The sequence below is a fragment of the Vanessa cardui genome, chromosome 6 (assembly GCF_905220365.1).
Source record: "Vanessa cardui chromosome 6, ilVanCard2.1, whole genome shotgun sequence".
Classification (NCBI taxonomy): Eukaryota; Metazoa; Arthropoda; class Insecta; order Lepidoptera; family Nymphalidae; genus Vanessa; species Vanessa cardui.
The window spans coordinates 4,076-23,879 of record NC_061128.1 but is presented as its reverse complement, the minus strand read 5'-3'; the positions used below and the strand labels follow the sequence as shown (position 1 = coordinate 23,879).

General features: G+C 37.4%; 2 protein-coding genes across 5 annotated transcripts; both read left to right on the top strand.

Moving 5' to 3' along the window:
* The first annotated feature begins 455 nt into the window (after nucleotides 1-455).
* LOC124530302 (palmitoyltransferase ZDHHC18) lies at nucleotides 456-6,030 on the top strand. 2 transcript variants are annotated; one of them, XM_047104410.1, is made up of 5 exons: nucleotides 456-804; nucleotides 2,640-3,469; nucleotides 3,556-3,677; nucleotides 4,051-4,301; nucleotides 5,719-6,030. In XM_047104410.1, the coding sequence occupies exons 2-5, from the start codon at nucleotides 2,714-2,716 to the stop codon at nucleotides 5,961-5,963; spliced, it is 1,374 nt and encodes a 457-aa protein (XP_046960366.1). In that variant the 5' UTR covers nucleotides 456-804; nucleotides 2,640-2,713; the 3' UTR covers nucleotides 5,964-6,030. The 2 variants fall into 2 exon arrangements, with proteins under 2 accessions (XP_046960366.1, XP_046960367.1); XM_047104411.1 differs by lacking the exon at nucleotides 456-804 and adding an exon at nucleotides 812-1,609.
* A 1,197-nt stretch (nucleotides 6,031-7,227) lies between these two features.
* Nucleotides 7,228-19,258, top strand: LOC124530329. 3 transcript variants are annotated; one of them, XM_047104462.1, is made up of 3 exons: nucleotides 7,228-7,405; nucleotides 15,019-17,816; nucleotides 18,474-19,258. In XM_047104462.1, the coding sequence occupies exons 2-3, from the start codon at nucleotides 15,626-15,628 to the stop codon at nucleotides 18,875-18,877; spliced, it is 2,595 nt and encodes an 864-aa protein (XP_046960418.1). In that variant the 5' UTR covers nucleotides 7,228-7,405; nucleotides 15,019-15,625; the 3' UTR covers nucleotides 18,878-19,258. The 3 variants fall into 3 exon arrangements, with proteins under 3 accessions (XP_046960418.1, XP_046960417.1, XP_046960416.1); XM_047104461.1 differs by lacking the exon at nucleotides 7,228-7,405 and adding an exon at nucleotides 9,248-9,400; XM_047104460.1 differs by lacking the exon at nucleotides 7,228-7,405 and adding an exon at nucleotides 10,376-10,613.
* The last annotated feature ends 546 nt before the right edge of the window (nucleotides 19,259-19,804 follow it).

Genomic DNA, 19,804 nt, shown 5'->3' with positions numbered 1-19,804 from the left:
TTGCTTAAACTTCAAGTATGCTTCATATAAAGTTTCATCAAATTTGGTTTCATGCTTTCATAGATAGACGAACAAACATACTACAGTTATTTTCTCATTAACACAACAGAATGTATTCCGAATAATTTTTCTTTTGTATGAATTTATTTGGTCAAAATGTCGCTTAATCGCACATTAATTTCAATTTAAAAAGCTAAATATTCGTTTCAAGCATAAATATTAGATCTATTGGTATAGATGAATATTAATTGAAGATAAATAATTATCAACTTACAAAATTGTTGGGTATTTATTATTGTATTGTTTTTCTTTCAATAATACTTTACATGTCGTAAGATCAAATCGGGCGGCGGTCATTGAATTTTATATCGTTTTATTTTATCTCAAAAGCTTCAATATTTTTTTTTGTAAAATAGTTAAATATAATTTATCATTGACTTTTAGTCATGTGCAACGCGCTCCCAAAAATTAGTCAAGATAATTGTCATTGAACGGTTGATAAATATAAAATTGCCTGTGGTTCGAAATGATGTCAATTGAGATTGAGTCTATTGTCAAATATAGCAGAGAAAGTTTTTTTGTAACTTTATAATATTTTGTAACAATATTTTTAGTTAACTTAGGATTCTAAATAAGATTAAAAGCTTCAACTAGTAACGTGTTTCTCAAAACAAAATAAATTTTTTGTTGTTTATCTTCATAAGAGAAATAAACGAAAGTTTGTGCAAATATTTTTATTGTAGAAGTTTTCTACATGGAATTTAACACGAAACTTTTTATCAGCTGAATCCGAGTTACTTTTGGGTATGTATATATCTAGTGTGTATAATTGTGGATCATTTGAGTCTGAGGAGGGGCACAACTGCGCCCGCGCCTCATCATCCCGATTGATATTGGCCCAATTATGTTGTGTGACATCTTAACTTCTTGCATCTAAAATCATTTTAGAAATGGAATAGCATTAACCTTACTGATATGTGGCTAACATCAGATCAAATTGGTGCCTGTTATCTTAACTATAAGATAACACCGCCGATGATAGAAAAAAGATAATATTGTACTTTAATTTTTTAAAATCTGTGTTTATAAAACTCATAATTTATTTATGTTGTATAAAATAAATAAAACTAATATTCAACAATTATTAAATATTCCGTTGAATATTTATTCTATTACTGTGATTCATAGTTTTATTTTATTTTAATCTACAGTGAATATAATCTCAGTATAAGTGATAATGATGTGGCAAAATTGAAATATATTTAAATTATCAAATAACAGACAGCATAGATGAAAACTTGTAAAATGTGGGTTTAATTTCATTTGAAGTAAAAATGTGTATTACATGTGTGTAAAATAATGTTTACATATTACAAAACTTAACTTAAAACCTAGATTAGTAGAAACTGACTAAGAACTGTTAGGTTTAGTTTGTTGTGAGAACATTACTCTACTATTAAATCATAATTGGAATCAAAATGGATAAAATAAATAAAAAAGCATGTTTAGTAAGTGCTTATTAACTACATCAATTGATGATGATTTAACTGAAGTATAAGTTCAGTACGGGAAGAATGAGACACATGATGCCGTAGTATTAATGCCATAAGTAAGTACACAAAAACAAATTAGGATGCAAGTCATCTTATTAAAACATATTTTAACTCAGTGTATTTAAGATAACAGCTTAATTATCAGAAATCATTTCATATACATGATGTGATAAAGAGTAATCAAAGAGTAAAGAGTAAAGCTATTCAGATAATCAAGGGAACAATTTAGATTATTATCAATGGCTTATGAGAATAGTGTAACTGTGGTGTAGTCACTCTCGTTGGGCATAGATGTTTTTTCAGAACTAGCGATTACTACCCCTAACATTGGATAACTTCAGCTGTGCAACAAGTGCCCAAAAGTTATACTTGTCATTGGCTGTAACAGCCACAAGCAGTGAATGTATTGAATGAAATTAATGAATTTCATAACTTTATCATTCCTTTTCTTATGAACAGTCAGCCCACACAGCAATGAACATACCTTTTAGTAGGTTTAGCTCTTAGCCAGGTTTAACTGATGAACATTAATAGTTGTATTAATTACATAGCTCTGTCAGAGTAAAATTTCCTAAAAAAACTTACAACCCTTTATTCTAAACCAGTCTTTATCCTATCTATGTATTACATCATATGTTATTGGTTGTACATATTTTATTTAATTAATTTAAAGCTATCTACCACCAGATCAGTTCAGGATGTAAATTCCACCAAGTAGAAACTCAGTTGTAACTCTTTTCCAACTATCAGTTACATTATTAAATGCAATTGATAAATAAGAATTTATCTGGAGTTTTGAGTCTATAGTAATGCCTAAAAATCTAAACAAACTAAAAAAAACGAATGTTATGAATATTATCTTAAACTCGATGGAAGTCAAGTCAAGTCAAGCTACCTCGTACAGGGTACAGGGTGTAAACAAGTGAACCTGTGTTCCTATTGTACAAAAATAAATAAAGGGGATATCGACCGCCAAGGCTGTCACGACCGTTATATTGCTTGCTCTTGCATTTGACTCCGTACAATTTATAGACAACATAAACGGCTTGTAAATACATACTGGGAATTTGTAACTGCCACTTGCAGCCCTCACCCGTGGACCGCGATCCGCCGGCGCGGGCCGGCAGCACGGCGAGGCGGCGGGGCGCGGTGATGCGGCGATGGCGTCGCGGCGCGAGACGCGCAAGTGGGAGGTGTTCGCGGGGCGCAACCGCTTCTGGTGCGACGGGCGGCTGATGACGGCGCCGCACCCCGGCGTGTTCGCGCTGACGCTGGCGCTCATCTGCGGCACGTGCGCGCTGCACTTCGCGTTCGACTGCCCGTTCCTGGCGGCGCGCGTGTCGGCCGCGGTGCCGGCGGCGGGCGCGGCGCTGTGCGCCAGCACGCTGGCGGCGCTGCTGCGCACGGCGCTGTCGGACCCCGGCATCATCCCGCGCGCGGCGGCGGCCGAGGCGGCGGCGCTGGGCGCGCTGGAGGCGGCGGACGCGGGCGGCGCGGGCCGGCCGCCGCCGCGCGCGCGCGAGGTGCTGGTGCGCGGCCGGCCCGTCAAGCTCAAGTACTGCTTCACGTGCAAGATGTTCCGGCCGCCGCGCGCCTCGCACTGCTCGCTGTGCGACAACTGCGTCGACCGCTTCGACCACCACTGCCCGTGGGTGGGCAACTGCGTGGGCAAGCGCAACTACCGCTACTTCTACGCGTTCGTGGTGTCGCTGTCGTTCCTGGCGGTGTTCGTGTTCGCGTGCGCGGTGGCGCACCTGGCGCTGCTGGCGCGCGGCGCGGGGCTGGCGGGCGCGCTGCGGGCGAGCCCCGCGTCGGCCGTGGTGGCGGCCGTGTGCTTCCTGTCCGTGTGGTCGGTGCTCGGCCTGGCCGGCTTCCACACCTACCTCGCCTCCACCGACCAGACCACCAACGAAGACGTGAGCGCCGGCCCCGCCCCTATGTCTATGTCTCGTGTCGCGTGTCTCGCGGGCGGTCGGCGCTGACGGCAGTCGTGTGGTTGCAGATCAAGGGCTCGTTCTCGACGCGGCGCGGCGTGTCCAACCCCAACCCGTACTCGCGCGGCCACGCGTGCGCCAACTGCTGGCACGTGCTGTGCGGCCCGCTGGCGCCCAGCCTCATCGACCGGTGCGTGTGCGCGACCCTCGGCGAATGACTAACGTTGATCGCTGTCGTACGAGCCTGTCCAACTCGACACTGCATACGGCGTCGCCACGATTAAATCGAAAATTATTAGTATTGAATTTTTAAGATTAGTAAAATACAGATTAAATACATATTATTATTATTAAATGTGTAAAGTAAAGATGTAATTGTTTGTTGTTTAATTCTGTAATTGTACTAATAGAGACTACTATATTTTAAAGTAGTAAGTATACAACGCCTTACTAACAATCTATGGGTTAGGCCCGAAACAAAAGTTTTAATTATTACTACTACTACTAGTGTCAGCAGTGTAAGTAAATCAAACGCGTTTTATTGACGTTGTCGACTCGCACAGGCGCGGCGTGGTGTCGGCGGACGCGCGGGACGAGCTGCCGCCCCGCTTCGCGCAGGTGCTGTGCGTGCCCCCCGCGCCCGCAGGGCCCCCCGCGGCCGCCGGGCCCCCCGCGGCCGCCGGGCCCCCCGCGCCGCGCTGCGAGGCGGCGGGCGCGCTGGGCGGCAGCTACAGCAACCTGTTCGAGGGCGGCGAGGCGGCGCGCCACGCCTACATGAACCACAGCCTCGACCTCGACCCGGTGCCGCTGCAGGGTGAGTGTCGGGCCTCCTCCGTCGAGTTCGTTTTATCAGTTGCTTGTGACCAGACCAGATCAGAACCTGAAGGGAGTTATAAATACGCGGGTATTTAAATCACGCCAACGATGCGGTGGCCGTTTTGCAGAAGAAGACCAAACCTGGGACCCTGGAAATTGCCACCGATGGATACTGCAGAGTACGGAATGAATAGTTTCATATTATCGGAAGCGAGACATTGGTGGCAGAGTGAAAAACAATGTTCGGAGTGTCCGACGAGACACAAAAGAAGGACCGCATCCCGAGCCAATTCGGTGGTCTGTAGTTCCACACATGACGCCAGCCTACTCCGATTGAGACATTCGCTGACGAGTCGACGATTCCAGAGGGGAATTCACATTAACCTGCTAGCCGTCCGGAAGAGAAGACAGTAAAGTCCAATGGGGAAGATCCTCCATTTCTGGAAGTCACGTTGGCAAGATACCAGTTGTCTCGGATCACATGTTAAAGGGAAGCAACGAACAGATCTGCCTTCATGATCGGTCGGCCATTCGGCGTGGTAGCCATTAAATCGCCAAGAATACGACATCTGCGGATGGCATCTGCTGCAGCACCGAATGTGTAGCTATTGTAGGATTTGTTTATTTTTGCTCAACGAAGTAGGTTAACCAAATTATGCACAACCATCATGCTTAGGGGGATAGGGGTCTTCGGGGCTCTCACATACCAGACGCTGATTTTAGACACCTTCCTGAGGTGTGCCAGCCCCTTGGGCTGCAACTCGAAGGTACGCAGCGTGGCACTATTTCTGAAAGTATAGTAATTGGTCAATAATAGCTAGGATTGTGCACAAAGCAGAAAATTATTTTAAAAATTATACGTTTTCAAACGCTTTAAAAATTAAGAAAATGGGCGGAAATTAATATTCGTGTAGAACTAGTAAAATTTGTTTTATTATTATTAATTTGAGTTCCTAAACTCATATATGTATAATACGACACAACTTAGATGTACCATCGGCAATATTCGTAAAACCGATTACATCCGAATCAAGTATGCTATCCCAAATTATCAAAATTTATTTCTTATGTGAATAGGACTTTTACAAAAACGTAATAACTTGTAATATCATGATATGACCTTATATATTCGTCAACTTGACAAGTCCCTGGCGGGAGAATCTATAGACGAATAGCGTCGAATGGCGGGATAGGGAGCTATTTCTATTGGTTGTGTTAATCGGCAGTAATCGGTTTTATTATTTGCCGGTGCTAAATCTAAGTCGTGTCGTACTATACGATACTATGATAGATAGACTTTCCTATGTTTTTACAATAGTGATGATCTTAATAATCACTTTCGACTCGAAACTTCAGCGGAACCTTCACATCCTAAACCTACGCTAATGTTTGCTGTGCATGTTGTGTCGTTGCAGAGGTGTGCGTGGGCGCGGGCGGCGGCGCGGTGGCGGGCGGCGGCGCGCTCAGCGCCTCGCGCCTGCGCCTGCTGCACGACACCACCATGATCGACGCCGCACTCGACCTCGACGAGCCCGACCCGCCGCCGGGCCCCGCGCTCCCCGCGCACCACGCGCTCCCCGCGCACCACGCGCACAACGCGCACAACGCGCACCACGCGCACCACGCCGGCCACCCGCCGGCACTCGCACTCGCGCTCTGACAGCGGCGTGCTTGCTCGCCTTGTAAATAATTACTCATACGAACCCCAATAAACGACCCCGCCAATTTACAATATTTTATTTAAGTACCCTGTGTCCCCGCTACTCCATAGATGACTTGAGAGCGCTCATTCCATTCGCCGGTTTTCGTTTTTTATCATTTTTAACGTGTTGTTATGTTAGGACACACGAAGTAATTGCGTCTACGTGTATCATCACAGTACTGATCGTGATGTAATTTCATTATTTATTAAATTTTTATTGTATTACTTTCTATTGCATTTATTGTCAATTATAAAGGAATAAAATTACATATGAGTCACAATAATTACTGAACAAATTATAACATTAGATTGAAACAGGTAATTATAAAACCATTTGTAAAATCTTAGCAGTTCTAAGTACGAATCTAATCTAATCTACAAAATGGTCTCTATAGGCTATTTGACAATGCGAAAAATAAATTGTGAATTATAGTAATCACTATATGAGTTTAAAAATGGTTATTTACTAATGAAACTTGAAAATAATACTTTATTTATTCAAAAATCAATAAATAAAAATTCATTTTCACAAACGTTTGTCACGTGACACAAAACGCTCCTGATTGGCCGGGCTTATGATGAAGTCACTTTCTTGTAAACCTTGCTTTTCTACTATATGTACCACAGATTAAATTACAGCAAAGTGACGTCACCGCCCCCTTTGCAGAGCCATATTGTCCAAGTAGCGTTTTCGCGCGTTACTTAAATATGGAATTTTTAATATGATATTTTTCGGCAAATATGTACTAGAAATAAAAAAATCAACTTTTGCTGGGTTCCTTAACCTCTTCTAAATAATATAAAATTGATTTTAAGAACCTGTCAAATAGCCTATTATAAAAGTTGTAAATCTGTGTGTGTTTGTAATGAATATGCTCAACGCACTTGTGCGAAACCAGTATTATACAGTTTTTTAGACATATGTCTAATTTCAGTGTAATTAGCAAATTATTAACTCGCCAAAAGTAATAATTGCAGTTACAGCGATTTTGGTTTCCGTCTCGTTCTCCTTTTCTCTTTCTTTGAAAGCTGTAATAAAACTTCAATGTAACATTATGGTACCGCTTCTGCTGAGACGAGAAAAAAAATAATATAAATATGGAAACACAGAAGTTCATTAAAACTAATGTCAAATAGCTAATGTCATAGTTTATAACCAAGACTGCCACTTCGTCACTGTCATGTTTGGTCACGTGGTGTAATTGTGACATGACCAAGAGTTTCGACTTTCGAGACGATTTCTTTTGTAACTTTGTAATTCACGAAATCCCGTTTCCTTTAGATTCGGGAAGTTTATACATACTCATTGTTAATAGATTCGCTATGTGTTTTGCCTTTTAATATTACTTATATTGATTGAAAATACAAACGCCTCGTCAAGAATGGATAGTGAGACGCAGGTAGGGAGCTTAAAATTTATTTTACTAGTCAAATTTCGGCGGCAAAATGACCATGCGACTAACTCACACTTAAATAATAAATAAAGTTCAAACGAGGGTTTCGTTTTTTATTTCTTCCAATAAAGATTAATTTCAACATAGATACTCTATTTTTTGGGTAAATCTTCTAGCTTCTAAGTATTTCGCAAGATTCTATACGAGAAAAACAGAATAATGAAGTTGGTATTAAAAATTTCAAACTTAATTGTTTGAGTCTTGAGACTTATTTATGTCAGTTTGACGTTGCCTTTAGTTTGTCAACTGTCCTTATTGACAATTTCCATTAAATATTATTTTTAATCTGTGGATGTTTAGAAATAAAGTTAATAAACCATATTATTCCTTTGGCAATATAGTATTATAGTTTTGTATATACAGATAAATAAAGATTTCAATATTTAATAGAAATATAGTAATTTATTAATCCCATATGATGATCTTTCGCTTGTAATTTGTTGTAGGTTTACGTTTGAATAGGCTATTTGATAATGCGAAAAATAAATTGTTAATCATTGTAATATACACTATATTATGAGTTTAAAAATGGTTATTTACTAACGAAACTTGAAAATAATACTTAATTTATTCAAAAATCGATAAATAAAAATGCAAACTTTCAAACGTTTGTCACGCGACACAAAACGCTCCTGATTGGCCGAGCTTATAATGAAGTCACGTTCTTGTAAACCTTGCTTTTCTACTATATGTATGTACCACAGATTAAAATACAGCAAAGTGACGTCACCGACCCCATTGCAGCGCCATATTGTCCAAGTAGCGTTTTCGCGCGTTATTTAAATATGGAATTTTTAATATGATATTTTTCGGCAAATATGTACTAGAAATAAAAAAATCAACTTTACTGGGTTCCTTAACATCTACTAAATAATATAAAATGGATTTTAAAAACCAGTCAAATAGCCTATTGTGAGCATAATGTGTGAAGTCGAGCGACCGGTCCGGTTTTTAGGTAAATTTAGAATATAAATATATAATAATTTAGATATATTTTTTATGTAATCTTAATTCATCTGAGTAATTTGGATATGCTTAAAGTTGGTCTATATATATATATATATATATATATGTGCTAAATTTGTGTTTATACTTCATCTCGTGCTCGGCGGTGAAGGAAAACATCGTGAGGAAACCTGCATGTGTCTAATTTCATCGAAATTCTGCCACATGTGCATTCCACCAACCCGCGTTGCAACAGCGTGGTGGAATACATATGTTCCAAACCCTCTCCTTAATGGGAGAGGAGGCCATTAGCCCAGAAGTGGGAAATTTACAGGCTGTTACTTTACTTTACTTTAAAGCTAGTTACATTTTACGTAATTATACAGATTGAAAGAAAAAATAATAATTCTAATTTAAGTTACACTGAATCGAAAACTTTGTTGTTAGTCTAATTTGTGATATACCGACCGGGGGATTTCCAGACATAATCGTCATATCGGGATCTATGATTGTCGTTCATTTTTTTACTAACATCCTATTATTCGTTCTTTATTTATCGTCATATTCGTTGCGTGTCCGTCAAGAGGTGTTAATGATTATGAGAGTTTGGAAATGGAATATAACAATGCTGCAATAACAACAATAAATAAAAAAGCGATATTTACAAAATTATTGTACTGAATAGGTACGAGAAATTTTGGTTAAAACCTTTTCAATAAAAGATATTTCAGCACAATGTTTCTAGTTTCATTACATTTTATCTACTATATAGCTTACTTATTTTGATAGTCGTCTAGAGAACTTATTAAAGAGCGGCAACACTGCTACTAGTTACTCACCACACCGGTCAGGCACTCCTAACGATATTTTAAACAAAATTGGTTCACTTTGAATTGTTTGTTTTGCGAAGATTGTAGTTATATTATAATAACTTTGAAAGTCATAATTTTAAACAAAACTGACATCAAGGTATGAAGTGTGCTGTATATTTTAAAGGTAAAGCATTCGTTTTGTATAATTTTACATTGTAGCTAATAATAGGTTTGATGCTTGTTATCAACAAATAAATGTTTTAGTATGCGTCAACGGGAACACGATTAGTACTTATGATGACGTTTTTTCCTGTCTGTAATAAAAAACATTTGATATAATAATTATGCTATTATAATTATCGATAGTTTTTCGCATGTCACACGATCTTAAATATTATCTACTTGTTAAGGAGATAATAACGTGATTCATTTAAGCAGCAGATGTTCTATATTTATACAGTCGGATCAAACTTTTGATCAAGGTTTGTTGATGTATGTAACTCAATGGACATGATTCGTAATGTAAATAATGGATACTGAAGTCGTTAGACTAGTTGGCGATTGGATCGTCACGTTGACTCGTTATGCATTTATGAAGTAAATTATGACTATTTTTCACTTAATATTCCAATTTGTTGTTGTTGTTTAAGTGCGCGCTCTTTTTTATAATTAATTTTATTTTAATTCATTGAAAAAATATGATAGTCATTATATGGCAAAATACGGTAATTGCGGCCTCTTTTTCGTATTAAAAATGTAAAATTAGTAGTATCAGTCATAAAATTAGTGTCGCTTCAAAACCAAAATATATTTTGCTCTGAATATGCTAGAAAAAGAAAAGGAAGTTAAGTTGGCATTACGGAACGCAAATTAACTGCATATTAAGATAATCTGAAATAGTTAAAATATTTCGGCACTAAGTAACGCCTTAAACATTAGTTCAATGTTTCTGATTGCGATTGTTGTTATTAAGAAATTCTTTTAAAATAATTGAATACACAGATGTTATGAAATTTTAATGCTAATAAAGTAAATATTACAGCTAGTTATCAATAAATTACTGCATGGGCTTAACAATATCACGTATCTGTGTAATCTGTAATATGTTGTAACTGTTTAAGGACTTTTTCTAAGACAGGATACTTGGCAAGTTATTGTAACGATAAGGAATATTAAACATAACCACTTAAAACTGGACTTATCATGTTCCAGTCTATTTATGTGTGCATACGTTTTGTTACTCGCTTATCTTTAAGATTATTGGCGATAATTTGTTCTGTAGCGTACTAAGTGTGGAAGTCTGAATAAATTTAAAGCAAGAAGTTAGTAATTGTAAGTTACGTTCCAGTCTCAAAACATGTAATATCTTAAAAGGGTGATAAAAGTAAAGGATTTTGGTAAGTTTTTAATAGCTATCTTTGAGAAACTTTTATTTATGAAATACTTCTTAGAAACGTGATTTAACGTTATTATGGTACTAGGAACTGTATATTGCTGAATTATATTCGATTTATTTTAAATAAAACGCCGGCACCATGTTCCTACTTGACAAAATCGAGTGTCAGTTACTTCAATTCAATTAATTAAGCAAACGCTTGATCTCTGGGGGATCTCTGTTAAGGTAGTCAATTTAATAATCGATGTTATCGCACCGTACTTGGAGGAAGACTTTGTTTGTTTGTTTGTAATAAAAAAAAACTTTCTCTATTTGAAAGATACATAATTCACGAGTAACATGAATTTTATTTTGGAAAAAATGGGGTTCCCTAAGATATTACGGGGTTTCGGACACAAGGTGTAAAAAATCAAACCAGAATCATCTTCTTACTTATATATATATATATTTTTGATTTTGTATCTTTATGGGTTATTTTGATTTTCTTTTGAGATACGCAATCCTGTTACAAATCCGAAATCTGCGCGGACGAAGTCGTGGGCAAAAGCTAGTCTTCAATAATTGTGTTCTTAGTGGCGTATTGCCCTACCTCATGAAACATAAATCCTAATATGCCATTTTTTTTAACAATTAGTAGTAATGGCCTTATTTAATAATGAAATTACTAATATGTCTTTTAAGATCACTTGTTTTAGGAGTGGGAACGACAAGTGGTCCCAAGTGGTCAGGAACGATCCTGCGTCTTTTTACATCGCTAGGCCATAATAAGCCCGATTCCCAAAAGTGCTTACGCTGCTGTACCTGCTAAACCTGCTGCATTGCAGAGTAAGACACAGAAAGAGGGAAAACAGATCCAAATAGTCCAAACCCACGAGGATCTGAGACAACCGGGTTTGAAAACAAACCGGGTAGATGCAGATGGCTTCGTCAAAGTTGAGAAGAAGAAGAAGCCGTCGAGCCGCAACCAGTGCGGGAGCGCACAGCCGTCGGATGCAGGAACTTCGTTGCGGACAGCTGTTCCAACAACACAGCTGTACCTGTCCCATCTACGTTACTCCACAAAGGCAGAGGAGATTGTGGATTATATTCGCATGAAAACGACGTGGATATTGAGGGTCGTGAAGTTGGAATCGCGTTACAACGTGAATTTTAATTCATTTGTGGTGCGCGTTCCGACTCAACATCTAGCGACCTTCATGCAGCAGAGTTTTTGGCCAACGGGTGTGGTGTTTCGTAGATTTCGTGGCAGGATACCCTGCACCACGCGCAACAGCACATGATAGTGTAGTGTAGTGTAGTGTAGTTATAAGTTTAGGAAAATATGTATGTATTAGTATATTATATGATTATGTTGTATATTGTTATGTAATAGTATTTTTAAGTGAATATGTATTAGTATATTTTTAAGATAATGTATATTATGTGGTTATATTTCTATGGGACCCTGTTGCCTGATTTAAATAACAAATAAAAAAAATAAATAAAATAAGCCATTGCGCGATTGACGATAAAACAAAAGTTTCTTATTCAGTAGTTACTCTTTTTCAACATTTAAAAATATGTTATGTCATGTCATGTTAGTTAAATACAATTATACATATATGCATGTAGTAAACGAACGTTCTTTACCGATACTTAAAATTAAAATAATACATTATTTTCATTACACAGTATAAAATAAGTGGTTCCCGCTATCTGTCTGCAGTCTGTCCCTATGTATGCATACGTCTTTAAAATTACGCAACGGATTTTGTTGCGTTTTTTTAATAAATACTACTTCTAATTAAGTAATGACAATTATAGATGAGCTTGATTTGTATATATCATTTGTACAGATTGTATCCATAGCTAATACTTAAACTATGAGGGTAAATATGTCCGCCACGATATGTTTTTCTTCTCAGCTTCACGCATTATACTCGTTGCTCGTTGATAACTATGTTATTCCTTGGGCATCTGTGTACCTAATGAAAAAAGTAGTTTTCGCGAAACGGGCGTTCGGAAAACTGGCTGTAACAATAAAACAGTTTTCAACCGACTTCAAAAAGGAGGAGGTTATCAATTCGTCTGTATTTTTTTTTCTTTTTTTTATGTTTGTTACCTCATAACTTTTTACTGGGTGGACCGATATTGATAATTTTTTTTTTTGTTTGAAAGGTAGTGCTTCCCGTGGGGTCCCATTTTAATTTTATTTTTTTCCGATGATGGTATCCGTATGAAAACGACGTAAGTCTTAAATTTGCATTATGTATGTGCACGATAAATAGGTGAATAACTCAAAATTGGTTAGCACAATTTTGATGATTCTTTTTTTAATTATAAAGGATATACTTTGAAGGTAGTTTGGTGAAAGTTTGGTAAGGTTCTGAGATGGCCCAGTGGTTAGAACGCGTGCATCTTAACCGATGGTTGCGGGTTCAAACCCATTCAAGCACCGCTGATTCATGTGCTTAATTTGTGTTTATAATTCATCTCGTGCTTGGCGGTGAAGGAAAACATCGTGAGGAAACCTGCATGTGTCTAATTTCATCGAAATTCTGCCACATGTGCATTCCACCAACCCGCATTGGAACAGCGTGGTGAAATATGTTCCAAACCCAATATGTTAATGGAAGAGGAGGCCTTATCTCAGCAGTGGGAAATGTACTGGCTGTTACTTTACTTTACTGAGCATAGGATCCATGACAAATTAAGGGAACGGGAGGGAACGGAACAATTCTGAGGAGCACGTTAGCAATACTCGGTCGAATCTTTTAATCCAAGTAACCCATAAAGGGTTACTTGGATATTTGAATCACCTTCCGGAACGTGGTTATGTTCATGTAATTGTCATAATCGAATATTATAATCAACTAGCGACCCGCCCCGACTTCTCACGGGTGCAATACTGATACTAAATATACTAAAGAATTTGTTTATTTACGACATCACATTGCAAACTTCTAAAATTGTCAGTGTTTCTTTACTATATTGTTCATTTATTATATACACAAACCTTCCCCTTGAATTACACTATCTATTAAAAAAAACCGCATCAAAATCCGTTGCGTAGTTTTAAAGATATAGGGACAGAGAAAGCGACTTTGTTTTATACTATGTAGTGATGGAACTCCTATACGGCTCACGGTTAGGGTGCGATATGGGGTAGAATTTCTTACTATCTTTAATCAAATTTTGTGTGTGTGATGTGATGTCATATGATGAACGACATGTATTAGCTCTTTTTCAAAGTTTTTTTGTCGAGGTCGCTTACAGCTCTTTCGAGGGATCCTTGTATTTTATGCCGCATGATGTATTAAAGCCGCATTTTCGAAAGTCTATTTTTGCTTTATTCGCTAGTGTCCTTTGAAATTGTCCTCGAAGTAGTTTCTGATTGTTATAAATGGAACGCTTAATCTATCCATATTAAGAAAAAATAGTTAGTCTACATCAGCTTCACTTAAAATCAAAAAATATATAAAATTTTATCAAAAAGAAAAACCGACTTCAAACAAAACACTATTTTAAAACAAACAATGCACTAAAAAGTAATAAAAATAATTGCGTATTCAACGTATTTTTTAGAGTCCTCCTAAGTAAAATGAAATGACAAGTATTAGACTACTTAAAAGTCGATTTACAATTATATAATGTAGTTATAATTATTGCTATATTTGGAGTCGTAGCAGTAGCGGATACATTTTAATATTTTAATATATTATTACAGTAACATAATTGCTCATTTGTGAAATTATTCTAAAAAAATAAATAAAAATTTATAAAAAATATACCCATTCAATATTTTCACTATAAGCCCTCTTATCATTTTATTTTTCTTCATTAATAAATTGCACCTGAGCAAATACAAGGCGGGTCCGTTAGTAATAATATATTGTATGTTCGTACTGGGCAGCAATTTATTTAACTTGTTTATTACATATTTGTATGTTTGTCCTTAAACGCAAACGATAAAAATTATATTATGTATACCCTTATTCTACCTGTACGAAGATGAGACGTATTCTAGTTTGTATAGAAATAAGATGTATATGTCTGTAAAATCGCAAATGATTCTTTCAGACTTCACAGATAATGAATACTAGGACTGAACGTCTACCTCTGCCTTTGGTACACTACAGACTGTCTAGATTGATATCAATCTTCGAATAATATCAATACAATTCTTCTAATATTGATTTGATTTTTATATCAATTCTAAGCGGGCTTACTGAGAGCCAATTAGTATATACAATAATAATAGTAGTTAATATTGTAAATTAGGTTAAAGTGATACGAAAATATTATTTATTTTGCCATGTTTATGATAATATACATCGCGAAGACCAAAGTTATTAGGTTGAAGTTAATAGTTTTAATATCTTAATCGTATGTTCTTTAGTAACCACTCTTCACTCTTTTTGTTTCAGATAACTGAATCGGATATGTATATGCAACATTTAAAGAAGGCGGTTGAAAGACTAAAACAATTTGAAAAAAAGCCAAAAGATATAAGAGGAAGACAAATAACGGAGTGGTTTAGCTTAGGCGAAGATATTTTCTACGAATTTTATAATTTGGGAAACTCCGTCAAATGGGATTACTCTTTAATAAAAAAAAAAGGGATTGAGGTGGATGAAGTTGTAATTAATATAACAAAAAATCAAGAGTGGCTTCAAACTTTTATAAACATATATCCCAATCTTAGGATCGACTTAGACCTGGTTGGATCCGCAGGAGATATATGCAAAATTCGATCAGGAATAGAAGTTTTGTTGAGAGGATTCGTAAATGTGGATCCTGGTTTCAATAAAATACTACAAGATCTAGAGGAGTCAGGGGAGGTAGACGAATTTGACAGATGTTTAAGAGTGTGGAGAAATACAGGTCATCGTCCTGATTTCGGTTCCAATGAAAAGCAATCTAGTACTCCTAAACGTCATTGGTGGTGGTATTGAGATGAACTTACTTTTGTAGTTGGCTAAGGAAGAAATTGTTCTTATTCGTTTTAAATATTTTACTATAAATTTACTAACAATGGAAGTTAAATCGAGTGAGTGGCAGGGCAAGGCCGTTGACAATATTACCAAATATTTACACCGAGGGGGCGACTGTCAAGGTGACGTGCCTCAACTTATTGGTGGTCCAGATTTATTGAATACTATAGGGATAGCTATGGGCTTACCCACAAGCGACCCAGAAACGTGGACAGAAAGTGAATTAGAAAAAGCATTAAGAGGTGACTTGGTTTTTTACGAAGGCAAAGCTCGTGAAGCCATTGATGTAGTCGCTGACCAAATTCGATCTTGTTGTGGCGGAGACGATAAAAATTTTGTAACGGTACTACCTATTGAATTATATCATGAAAGTAAATTATATGAAGTTCCTTTGTTTAGAGTAAAGAGATATAAAGATTCAAAAAATTACTATATTGACAATGTCGGGAGATGCTATGGGTCATTTTCCGATTGGTTTGAATTTAATAAATTACCCCCTGGCGAAATGGCTTATCCGTATAAACTAATATTGGCACCCCTTTCGGGAAGTAAGAGAGCTAATGTATACGTTGCTAGCACCCCTTGTTCAAGGATAGAAGCTAAGACCGCTAGAGGTCTAGATACAGTTGCTGCAGTTGCGGGACTGGGATCCAGTGTAGCTCTATTGTTTGTAACGGGTGGTTTGGCAGCTCCTTTAGTTGGGACCGCGTTGGTAACAGCGGGGTATGGTACTACGAGAGCTGGGTACCAATTAGCGGAGAAAGCAGTACACGGAGAAAATATTAATCCGTTTACAAATTCTGAGTCGCGAATGCTATGGTTGGGCATCGCAGCCAATTTAACAAGTTTTGGTGCTATGGGAGCATCAATGCGACTAACATCCTTAGCTGCGCGGGGCCGAAATATATCCGATGCTCTCCGAATGGTTGCTGACATAGCTAATGGAACAAATGTAGCTGTAAGTGGTATTGCGATTCTGAATACAACTATTTTTATGATTAACAACCATAAAGACTTATCTGCTGTTGATATACTTATGCACGGAGCTTCGATTGCATTCTGGACGAAGGGTGTTTTTTGCTATAAAACAGCTAATACAATCATAAGAGAATCGCAAAATTATGCATTTTCTCATATCAGTAAAGATTTAAGTCCAGAGCAAGCAGCTGAATTGGCTGCTATAAGAAATCGAGTACAAAATGATGGTCAGCTTTTAAAAAAATTTCATGCAGCAATGGCCTCTAATATATCAGCCAAAGAATACTCTCAGATATTAATTGATGGCATGAAATACTACGACACTATTGCCACGCTCAGTCCAGAACAGGTAGAGGCTTTTAACAGTATACGAAATTATGTAAGGGACGACATTCATTTAATAACCGGTTTAAACCGAATATCGAATCATAATGGGTGGACTCCAAGTGAAACTATTGAACTAGTTCTAAATATGTGGCAAAAATCAACTCAAACTAATGCTCCTAGTGGAACACACGCTATACTTAGAGAAGGTCATATCATATTGGGAAGAGCTCCGCCGATTAAAATTGATCAATTACCGAAACTGTCACCTCCCATGATGCGATTCCTCGGTGAACATTTGAGTCAGATAGATGTTGCAGCTAGCCGTCAATGGTCATCATCCGTCCCTGTCCTGCTGAATCTTCAGGCTCAAGGCATGTTTACAATTTGCCCAGTAACAAAGGTTTTTAATAGTGGGCGCGCTGTGATATTCTTGAACAATCAGCTTGAAGTTAGCATTTATAAACTTAATACTATACCTAAAGAAGATAGACTTAAAGTCTTTGAAATGATCAGTCGCCTATCTCCTCATGTATCCAGTTCCCAACTACCTTCTGAATTGATGCGAATATGTGTACGCGATCACAGATTACGTTTCTGTTGCCAAAGAAATGAGAGCATTAAACTCACTGAAAAGTACGTTGAAAAGTATCCAGCTTTACGAAGAATAGTTCAAGCCGATTTATTAAGTCACGAAAAAGACAGACTTTATACATTTGTTAGTGAAGTGGACCGGTATAAGGTGGATATCTATATGGATGATATGATGAAATTTGTTCGCGAAATGCAACCAAAAAATATCAGTGAATTGGTAGCTTATTCTGAATTTGCTATTACTTGTGTCGAAGATGAGATGCTTTTGATAAATGATCAGATAAAAAAGAAACTGATAATTCCACCTCGCAACACAAAACTTTCGGTTTGGACGAGTAAGCATCATTATAAATTAAATACTAGATTAGTACTATTTCGTTACATTCCTAAAAGTTAATAATTATTTTAGAACCTACAAGAAGATTTAAAAGCTCTTCTTTGTTAAAGTAGTTTTGTTAATAGATAGAAGAAAGAAAAAATACAGTTATGATAGTTGAAAGCCATCAGCATTTGCTTTCACAAAGAAATCTAGCAGTACTATCTAAAATTGCTGCAGATATGTTCCAAGATATTTTTATTCGTCTTCTTTATTAGATTTTGTTTTTTTAGAACTTGTGTCACTTAGTTGTCATTGATACATTACTACCACTTAACTAAAAAACTCCGTCACGGGCGTGCATAAGAATTGAAATCACCAGGTATTAGTACAACTTTAAAAGTTTTTGGTAAACAAATTACATTGGCACGGTATTAAGTACAGAAATACTTAATACAAGCCGAAACTGCACCACGCCTGTCTATCTCCAGACCGAAAAATATAAAACTTCATGTTCTTACTCGATCGAAATTTGATGGGAAGAGCCCCATCAAATTTCATTGAAATCGACATAGAGAGAGAAGGAACATTTATAATATTAGTTTGATTACATTTCAGAGCAAAACCAACCAATAAATTTAAACCTAACTTAAGACTCATCACATTCGTATTTCAGGAAAAGAAGCCAGTGCAAAGGTATTCAAAGACGGACAGACGTTAATAAAGAAGTTCAGGGATACTTTAAAAATTGTAACGGATAATAACATGACCGGAGTCGTCACACTCGCCGACGGCCTGTCGGACGACGCTCTTGTGACGGCCATTAGGAACACCACGGTGCGGTTCGGCAGCCCCGTGTCCGCTGCCTACCACATCCTGAAGCACCCCACGACGCCGCTGGAGGCGCACGTGCAGCGCGCCAACCGGACCGTGGCGCCGCCCAGTCGCGTCGTCGTGACGGTCGGCCAGGACGGCGACGTGCGCTCCCTGCACTTCGAGGACGACAGCGGGAAGTGTTTCCTCCTCGAAAGAGGCGGCCGGGTATTTCTGTGTTCGTATGTGCCGAAGAGTCATCAGTAGAATTTTAAATATGTATGAGATAATGTTATTCTCTGACTGAAATATCACAGTTACACTTTGAGGCTTTGTATAAAGGTTTTTTTTTCTATCTAATTTCTGTAAAAGATATACGTTTTGAGAAATATTTACGGTACTATTCAATAATTATCTCCTACTTAAAATTATATTCAATACATTAATAAAAATCTTCACTGTCAATACTAAAGTATATCGTTTTCATATGCACATTGTAGAAATCAATAAAATGTAATGGTTTAAGTAAACTTTAACTCAATAATTCACGAAGGAACTCACTAACTCAATGTTATGTTTCGCCTAGGAATAAGAAAACATTGTAATTTTTTTTTAAATAAAAATAAATGCTTTTGCACGTTTGTACGACTTGTGTGAGTTTATTCATCGTTCATCCGACCTATGCAGGTTAAAGTTGAGGGCTCTTCCTTGTTGAATAACTTTACGGCTTTATTATTATTCATTAGAGCTGTCCTAAGTAAAATGAAATGAAAAATATTTGACTATTTTTGTTGTTGTTGTTTATATAATGTAGTTAGTATTATTGTTATTTTTGGAGCCGGTGTCAGTCACGGGCACGCGCCTCGACAATTAAGACAAAGAAGCGATTTGAGTAGTTTGATTAAAAACCGTTTCAGAATGTTTCGTTTTTGTTGTTGTTTAGAATATGACATATTATAATAATATCATTTGCATTTACTTGCGATTTGCATTTAAAGTGGCGTCCTGCTTTTGACGTCCAAATACGACGGCACTTTGACGAACGTTTGTACATAGGTACGTCCTTAGAATTCTGTAGCAGAGCGCCGCTATGTCGTTAGCAGCAACAAGCGCATGCCATTATTTAAAACGTCAATGTTTGAAACAAAGATTAACTGTCACAAGAACTTTTTTATTTGAAACAAGAAGCGGAAG